This window comes from Sardina pilchardus, chromosome 21 (assembly GCF_963854185.1).
Source record: "Sardina pilchardus chromosome 21, fSarPil1.1, whole genome shotgun sequence".
NCBI lineage: Eukaryota > Metazoa > Chordata > Actinopteri > Clupeiformes > Clupeidae > Sardina > Sardina pilchardus.
The window spans coordinates 10,451,680-10,461,679 of NC_085014.1; the positions used below are offsets into that span (position 1 = coordinate 10,451,680).

Consider the following 10,000-nt stretch of genomic DNA (forward strand, 5'->3'; position numbering starts at 1 on the left):
GCTTATAGTGTCCACAGTAAAAGACATGATATTAATATTCTGAGTGTGGCCTGTCGGGAAGCATTGTGAGGACCCTGGTCTTGACCAGACCAGAGCATATCTGACCACAGCACCTGTTTGTGTCAGCACAAGCTCTGTCTCCAATTCTCTGTTGGTTCCCAAACAGATTTGCGCCAAAAGACCCCCCTCCCTTATGATTGTCCCTAGATGAATATGGCAAACAGTATGTCCGCCACACACACAGACACACACACGTGCACGCATGTACGCACGCACGCACGCACGCACGCAGGCAGGCAGGCACGCACACACACACACACACACACACACACACACACACACACACACACACACACACACACTGTGAGACAGAGCAGCAGTGTGGGTTGATCAGCCATGTTACTCTACTGCTTTAGCATCACACAGATGGCGGAGCAGGTTAGTTACTCTTAGCTGCTGCTGCTGAGGATACTACTGAGGATCCGCTTAGCGACACTGACAGATGCTCTACTGAAAGAGATCTTCAGAGATTTCTTTAGTGTATGTTTACATGTTTTTCTTTTCACTATTTTTGTGGTATTGTATCTATTCCATTTAGCTGATATGCTGCTGTATTATGCAATCCATTATGGTTGTCTGGAGTGGAATGCTCTCAATAGTTGATAGTCAGTACATTGGGGATCTTGCATCCAAACGAAAACAATACAATATTGATCACAAAGCAAGCTGGTCTTTTGTGTTATGTTCTGCAAAGGGGACGTGCCAAGGACAACTTGTTCCGGCTTTGGTGGGTTTGAAGTAAAACAAAAAAAAGTTTCAGTAGAGGTGACTGGACTCCATGACTAAGCCCACCCCCCCCCCCCCCCCCTCCCAGATACAAGTGAACTAATCTTGGACTTCAGAGGTAAAAGTCCTACCATGTATTGATTCTACCACTGCACTTAACATAGGTGATTTCACTAAATAGCAGATACCTGGCTGAAAAGCTATAATATAGATTCAGCTGGTTTAGTGAATAGTTGGAACAAATACGTAGTAGGATTTGTTACTTTCCAGAGCCGGGATTTTCCACCTCCGATGTGGACCTATAGTGGTGTGACCAACTGTCACGCGTCAAGGAAATCGACCATGGATGGTGTTGGGCTGGGTGTGACCGAGAGAATGTGAGCGCTGAGGTGAGTGATGAGTCACACTTGACGTGAGAGACGCCTGAGTGGGAGTCCGAGAGAGAGAGAGAGAGAGAGAGAGAGAGGAGGGACCCCAGGTGCCAGCCAGGAGGAGGTGTGTGGTGACAGCATCTCACACACACACCGGGATGGAAGGGTGAAAGAATGGAAAAATGGAAGAATGGATGGATAGATGGAGGAATGGATGAATAGATACAGTAGATGGATGGAAGGATGCACAGGCACTGTAGATACATGCCGGTATGGATGGATGAATGGATAAATGGATGGAGAGATAGATGGATGGAGAGATGGATAGATGGATGGAGGAGGGCAACACCTGCTGCAGTGTCTCCAGGGCTCTGCCCACTGAGCCGAGCAGATATTCGGAGCTCAGCAGACCAGGCAGAAGACCGGAGAGCCCAAACAGGGACAGGGATTCGGTTGTTGCAACCAACTTCAGGTGATCCTTCCAAAGAGGTTAAATGGTGCAATGTACAGCATCAGTGCCATCGGAGATGGCTGCTGCAATGCCAATTTTTATAAATTGATAGTTTAGCAGTTTGGTGAATTGCTATACTGTAGCTTAATGTGTCTTGACATAAGGTGACTAACAGACAGTATAGACTGCCTCAAAATCAGGGGTGTGTAAGAAAACAGATTGTTAGACATGAATTACATGAAAGCATGACTCTAAGTGTGGCCCTTACTTACTCCAGGTTGTCATGGAGAATTGTCAGTTAAACACTACTGGTTTGAATTGGTAAAATGATGTCTGCAGTTTCTAACGCCGAAGAAGCGTCAGTAATATAAACAGACTGATGCAACACCAGGGACTCTGAAGGACAGAAATCACGGAAGCCCGTGACAGCATGGCACATGACTACATAAACAAACCATGTCCCAGTTTCGCTGTGTGTAAAAAATCTCACTGTATGCCCCATATGACTGCTGGGGGGTTGCCATTCGCACTTTTCCTGAGGGGTATTCTGTTGAATTGACAGAGTGTTTCAGTGACTTCATGTGTGCCATGTTAGGTTGCACCCTTTCTGTCATCGCTAATCCTGGCTAGTTTCATCCAGAGGTCATTCATTATGCAGCCGTGGCTGGGAAACTGCAGATTGGGCTTCAGGAGGCAATGCCTCCATTCTGTGCCTTGTGTGTGCGTGTGCAGGGAACCCTGGGAAGACAAAGGGATGCACGGGGGTATCTATGGGCAGCCCAGCACACAACCCTGCTACCCGCTGCTGCCTCGTTTGAAGTCCTGTCAGCATCGGGGAAGCCAAAGCTCCATGGCTGGCTCTGGGTGTGTGTGTTTGTGTGTGTGTGTGTGTGTATTGTGCATGTGTTTCTATGTATGTGAGTATGTGAGTGTGTGTGTGCTTCTCTATGCGTGTGTGTGTTTGTGTATGTGTTTCTATGTATGTACTGTATGTGTGTGAGTGTGTGTGTGTGCTTGTCTATGCATGTGTGTGTGTGTGTGTGTCGGAGACACAAGACCCTGGCCAACGTTATCTCCCCACAAACAGGCTGCCCTGAGCTGGATGCTGAGGCGGCCCCGGTCCACTGGGGATACACTGTGCGATGTGTGGGGATAGCTAAAGAAGAGCCGAACAATGCATTGTCCATCACAGCTGTGTGTGTGTGTGTGTGTGTACAGTATGTGTGTGTAGTGTAGTGTAGTGTAATGTAGTGTTTATAATTATTATTGGAAGTATTTCTGGTTTATTAAACATTTACAAAACATTTGTACATTTGTAACATTTGAGGTGTCCTGATATACAGAATTAATGGACGAGGCAGAGGCAGAGGCAAAGAACTCCACCACACATTGCAAAGCCGACGAGTTAATTTTGTTGTGCCAATTGCGTAATGGTGGGTAGTTGCCTGCTGTTGACTCCATTGTTGCGAAGCCTGCTTTCTGTTCAACCATTGTTTGGCATGGTTGTTATAGTTACCAATCAAGGAGCATTGATGTGAAACCGTGATCTACGTCATAGGTGTCGTAATATTCATTATTAATAGCCACCTTCTTGTCTCCAGGGGATAATTGAAAGTAATCTACTAATGCTATCTTTTGGCTAGTAAATATCTCACTAATGGTTTACTAACACACCTTATAAGAGCTTGACCCAAAACTGAGATGTTGAACACAGATTAATTCAAGAGAGAGCGTTCTTCTTTATACACCTACTTCACAGTGCCATGCATGTGCAGCTCCCAAAGAAGTGATTCTGGGGGCAGTCATGGCCTACTGGTTAGGGCTTTGAGCTTTGAGCTTGTAACCGGAGGATTGCCAGTTCGACCTGTCCATGGCTGAAGTGCCCTTGAGCAGGGCAACTAACCCCTCACTGCTCCCCGAGCGCCGCTGTTTGGGCAGGCAGCTCACTACTCGTGTGTGCTTCACCTCACTGTGTATTCACTGTGTGCTGTGTGTGTTCACTAATTCACCAATTGGGATAACTGCAGAGACCGAATTTCCCTCACAGGATCAAAAAAGTATATACTGTACGTATTCTATTCTGTCTGTCTTACCTGTTGTACGATGGTGGTCAGCTCCAGACACAGCTGAACTATGTTGTTCTTGAGCAGCGAGTATTCAGTCACACTGACGAATGGGGACCTGAAAAATTCAAAAACAAATCACAAATCCATATTTAAAAATGTAGAAGATATTCCTTATGCAATACAGTGCAATACTACAAAAACAACAGCAGTTTCATAACTGTAATGGTTACACTTAATAAAGTTAGTTGGCTAAGTGGCTACAGTACAGTAGAAAACAATGTTGTTTATTATGAGGAATGTTCTACATGTTCATGGGATGATTAATAACATATTATAGAACTTTGTTTTATAAACTATATATTACAATGTAATATCAACTCCCTTGATGTGCGTATTAACATGGTGTATAGTGACGTTGCAGCCACCCATAAAGCTCATGGTAACGTCATGTAGTGGAGTGGAGTGACGTCAGGGAGTGCCCTTATTACACTCATTGGTGCACTTATTGTGGTTTTTGTTTACTGTGGTAAAATTTGAGAATAAGAATTGCTCTTGAAATCTTAAAATGTTGTTTGACCATGTTGTACTGTAAGTCGCTTTCGTTGAAAAGCGTCTGCCAAATATAAAGCAATGTAATGTAATATAATGTAATATGATGTAATGTATTGTAATGTAATGCAATATAATGTAATGTACAGTAATGTACAGTAATGTATGGGTGGCTCTTGGGGACAGGTGTCTCCCATCACTCTCAGCCCTGCCTCAAGTCTCTCTGCTCTCGGATCGCCGCCAACTCAGTGACCTGAATCTGCAATGGGTGTTTTACTTCCAGATAAAGAAGCACTCACACTCAGACACGCACACACACACACGCACACACACACGCACACACACACACACACACACACACACACACACACACACACACACACACACACACACACACACACACACACACACACACACACACACACACACACACACACACACACACACACACACACACACACACACACACACACACACACACACACACACACACACACACACACCACCTGCCTGAACACCGTTGAAGATGACATGACTTGCTGCCTGGCTGCCCAGGATGACTGCATCACCTGCAGGACCGGTCAGGCCACAGGCCAGAGCTGATTGGCTAATTACGCTCTCGTGTCGATCAAATATATCCAATGAAGGATTGCTCTCTTTTGTCTGCTGTGATTGTAATGTGCTGTTACACTGTAATGTGCATCACTGTATGTTTGCAAGTCTGTGTATAGACCCCTTCACAACGGATAAACATTCGGAGTGGCGTGACGTCAGTGGCGGCAGAAAAGTTAGACGGCTATTGAAAAGCACTAGTAATGCGGCTAAGATTAGTCCGTAATTAACCTTTGATGAAATGGCTAACGATATAAAACAGTATGTACATACACTCAGTGTACGGGATTGGGAGGATTATTTGAAAAAACTTTGAAAAAACGTACGTTATCAAGTGGGATCATTCTGACAGATCCCCATTCTAAGTGAATGGAAAGAAGACGTAGCAAGATTGCCCTCCGTTGAATGGCCAGATATTTATAATTACGTTATTGAAAAACCGAGCGTATACAGTAAGGAGAAGTGGCGGGTGTATAGATCATTGGATATATAACTATGTCCCAAATGGTCATGTCTAAGATTTACAATACAATGACATATCGGATGAGTTTAGTGTTGTCGCTGATGGCAGTTATGGTTGTTTTGCCGCCAGCGAACGAAGTGACGTAGGCTCAGCAGGGGTCTATTGAGTCTTACGTAATCCTTGTATTTTGTGTGACACTGCAAACAGATCTATCGATCTATCTATTTATTTATCTATCGGTTTATCTATCTATCTATCGGTTTATCTATCTATCTACAGTATCTATCTATCTATGCACCAGAGGGAATAATATATGAGTGCTAAGCATTTCAGCCTCTGCCATCCACACTGAAGGGAAACGTGATGGGTTAAATGAACTGCTGGACGTATAGCAGTGCAGTTATTTTTGGTTAGTCATGGATTTTTCTTAAGTCGGCACTCGGCAGAGGCTAAAAATACCTCACCACAGGGGAGACATTCAGTAACTTCTTCTGACACTTCATTTACATTCCAGCTGTCGGCTGGTGAGTGGACCATTTTTAGAGACCAATTTATATACTTTCATCAGAAATGCCAACAGTTCACCAGTATTTGTTGATGAGCCACAAGGTCAATATGGAGGCTTATGCTGAACTTTAATGATACAATACAATACAATGCCATGCTGTGACTTGTTCTATCTTATTCACAAACACACAAACACACACACTCACACACACACATCCACACACTCACACGCACACGCACACGCACACGCACACGCACACGCACACGCACACGCACACGCACACGCACACGCACACACACACACACACTAACACACACCTGTCCAGCCAGGCCAGGAGGTTCTTGGCCGCCCCGATCAGGTCCACCACTGAGGTGAGGAAGTCGTTTGGGAGCCGGCGCGAGGCCCGGCCGTCGTAGTGACCCCCGCGGCGCCGACCCAGGATGAAGTTCTGCAGGTTCTTGGCCGAGGCGTTGAGCTTGTGGGACAGGGTCCGAAGGTTCTCCGTCTCCAGGCCATAGTTCTGCAAACACAGAGGAGGAATAGAGAGAGTTAGCGGATGAATATGAAACGCAATAATGAGATTTTTTTTTTCTGTCATGGAAGAGACAGGAAACTGACTTAAAAAGGAATGAGAGAGAGAAAGAGAGAGAGAGAGAGAGATTGGACTATGTCTGTGTGTGAAGTTAAGGCCACCAAATAAGTTATTTTCTTCAACTGAAATTGAGGAGACGATAGGTGAGAAATATAAAAAAAAAAGAAAAAAAATCAGCAGCAGCCCTAAGAGAGAAAAAGAAAATGAGACAGAGAAAGCGAGAGCGTGAAGAGGAATACAAAAGGAGTGATAATGTCCCCCCATCTGCTCCTTAATGCATATTGGAACGGGCAATGAGAGAGAGAGATTGCCCCGCTCTTATGAGGTGAACTAACTTCAGCAGAACAATGATACATTGCCCTACTACATTTCCCATGGTGCTCTCCTGCTTGCTTTGCTGTGGATGCACTGCTGGTTTTGCCAGCCTGACTAAATGTAACAATGGGAGTTGTATTGTTTTGAAGTCAAGTGCCGGTGATTGTCCATCAAGACTACAACCTATGCAAAATCAGTGCAGATTGCTTCAACTAACTTTTGCATCTCCAGTGAATGCATATAATCTAGTGAATGGTATACAACATTTGTGTTTTGCACATTCTTCCTATAATTCATATTTGTTCAATGCAGAGAGAGGGTGACCTAATGAAATTGAGAGAGGGGACTAGAGAGACCTATTTCTTTTGCCAATTCAAATTGAGATGGAGTGATCATACATACAAAAGCAGAAGACAGGCAGACACTGAGACTGAAGAAGAGGAGAGGAGGAACAAAAGGGCGAGAGAGGAGGAGAGGAAAGGAGAGGAGGAACAAAAGGGCGAGAGAGGAGAGAGGAGGAGAGGAGTATAGGCTGCCCAATCTGCCCCGACACTGGAGGTGTTTCAGAGCTCATTTGCTGAGAGAGCAACACATCAGCGCTCTAACACCTGCTCTCCTCTCTCCCTCTCTCTAGCTCTCTCACTCACTCACTCCATCTCATCTCTCTCTCTCTCTCTCTCTCTCTCTCTCTCTCTCTCTTCATCTCTCCCTTTAAGAACTCTCACTGAAGAGGAACATTTCAGATTTCACTTCTGTACAGAGAAGGAGAGGAACAAAAGATGAAGAATTGGGAGTAGAGGAGAGAGAGAGAGAGAGAAGAAGAAGAAACGGAAAACTGAAATGAGAGGAGGAGAAGTGAAACCTGCCAACACAACACTAAAATAAGAGGACTGATAGGCAGATGTGTGGACCTGCAAAAGATGAAGGTGCACACGTCTGCTGTCCTCTCTCTCTCTCTCTCTCTCTCTATCTCTCTCTCTCTCTCTCTCTCTCTCTCTCTCTCTCTCTCTCTCTATCTCCTTCTTTATTTCATTCATCTGTTTTCCACATTCCTCTTTCACAACAGAGTGAAGAGAATAAGAGCAAGACTAAAAAGAAGATGGTGAAGAATATACAGGACGGACACACACACACACACACACACACACACACACACATAGACACACACGTGAGCGCGCACACACACACACACACACACACACACACACACACACATACACACACACACCAACACACCCAAACGCACACGCGAGTGTGCACACACACACACACACACACACACCCAGTCTTGTTGCTTCCATCCTATTAATCATTAATCACCCGAGCGCTCGTCGCAGGACAACAGGACCTCATCGCTCACACTGCGATGACACTGAGCATTTAGGGCACCGAGGACACGGTACACTTGCAGACTACTTAGGACTCGAGGACGCTGGGTAATTAGGTCATTTGGGACGCAGCCTAATGAGGTTACTGAGGAATCGCACCACTTGCGTTACTCAAGATACAGGGGGCACTGGGAGAGAAGAGAAAGCTTAATGTCCAGGGACTCTTTACACTTCACTTGAACCACCAAAAGTAGTATTGCCAATATTTTATTGGCAGCAGTAAGAGCAGTATATTTGAAGTCAAGGAATAAAACTTTAAAGCAACACTAAAGAGTTTTTTTGTACCTTAAAATAATGTTTCCGAAATCAGTTCAGTGGTTCATCAACTCTAATAATAGGGTGAATGTCACGTCTGCATTCGCTTTGCGGCCCTCTATCGGCTATGCCCGCACGATGTAAATTTACCACATCGGGTAGCGGAACTGTAGTCCGATGCAATGGGACATACAGTAAGCAACTCCAAATTTGGCTTGCTTCAATATCACAGTACATCATACTTTCATAAAATCATGCAACATACTCTACCTTGTCTGAAGACAAATAGCATGCGTGCGACAGAGCAAAAGTGCTGCTTTAAAAATACATTTAGTTTATGTTCTTGATGTCCAGGAGAGTGAATTGCTAAAGACAAATGTATATTCTGGTTCTGAGTTAGTCCCATAGCTGTTGTCTTTTTTAAAGTAGGGAGACTGCACCAGATATGGGTTTGTCAAGCAACATCTTGATTTTGTCTCTCTCCCGTCTGTTTTTTTTTACACAAAATTGAACACACGTGCACACACACACACACACACACACACAATCGCGGACAAACAAACACACACGCACACACTTCTATCTCCTGTAAATCCCATTTCCATTACGTCATTCTGTCACCCAGTGACATGTGATGTGAGAAACATGCATCAAATGAAATGTGTGTTCCCCAGTCACCTTGAGGGCCTTGTGTGTGTGTGTGTGTGTGTGTGTGTGTGTGTGTGTGTGTGTGTGTGTGTGTGTGTGTGTGTGTGTGTGTGTGTGTGTGTGTGTGTGTGTGTGTTGACAGTTGAAGAGTTTGGGACACACAGACACAGTGTATATTGCATTTTTCTCAGCTTCTCCTGACACCTTCTGTCAATCTGAAAGTAACTAATGCATTTACACACACAGAGAGACACACACACACATGCGCAGGACAACACACAAAACTATCTATCATCTACGTCTATGGCCATGCTAGGCACTCCCTCATGTGCGGGGAGGGAGAGAGAGCCCATCAGCTGGGATGCGGAGGACTGAAACAGGAAGCCTTCTCCCGGCCGTCACATGACGCGTGATGGACGAGCTGCACCACTGACAGCGCCTCTGAGCCAGAATTAGCCGCGGAGGGATGATGGGATGAGGTGTCAGCCGGGATCCATGACAACAACTACCACTGGGATGGCTAGAATCTGGCCCCGATGTGCCATATCAGGGGCAGATTAGGTCCACATCAGGGCCATATCAGGAGCAGATAAAGTCCACATCAGGGCCACATCAGGGGCAGATAAGGTCCACATCAGGGCCATATCAGGGCCACATCTGGGCCAAATAAAGACACTTCAGGGACAGACTAAAACCACCGTCAGACCCACACTATAGCCTGATTGAGGCCAGAGAGGAGGTTCAAAAGAAGACTCATTTGGAGTGTGCTGTCTGTGGCAGAAGTCTTCATTGGGCCCAGGTTTACAGGAGAACCTCTTTGTCTTAATATACTCAAAACATGTAATACAACGTGTGTGTGTGTGTGTGTGTGTGTGTGTGTGTGTGTGTGTGTGTGTGTGTGTGTGTGTGTGTGTGTGTGTGTGTGTGTGTGTGTGTGTGTGTGTGTGTGTGTGTGTGTGTGTGTGTGTTTGTGTGTGTGTGTGTGCGTGTGTGCGT

At 45.3% G+C, this 10,000-nt stretch overlaps 1 protein-coding gene across 1 annotated transcript in view; it reads right to left on the bottom strand.

The window, feature by feature from the left end:
• Positions 1-10,000, bottom strand: part of LOC134068537 (connector enhancer of kinase suppressor of ras 2-like) — a 105,600-nt gene that overhangs the window by 68,912 nt on the left and 26,688 nt on the right. Inside the window, exons 3-4 of the mRNA XM_062524219.1 lie at positions 6,124-6,326; positions 3,702-3,789 (exon numbers count right to left, since the gene is read on the bottom strand). Coding sequence (XP_062380203.1) covers positions 3,702-3,789; positions 6,124-6,326 — 291 coding nt within the window. The remainder of the gene's footprint in view (positions 1-3,701; positions 3,790-6,123; positions 6,327-10,000) is intronic.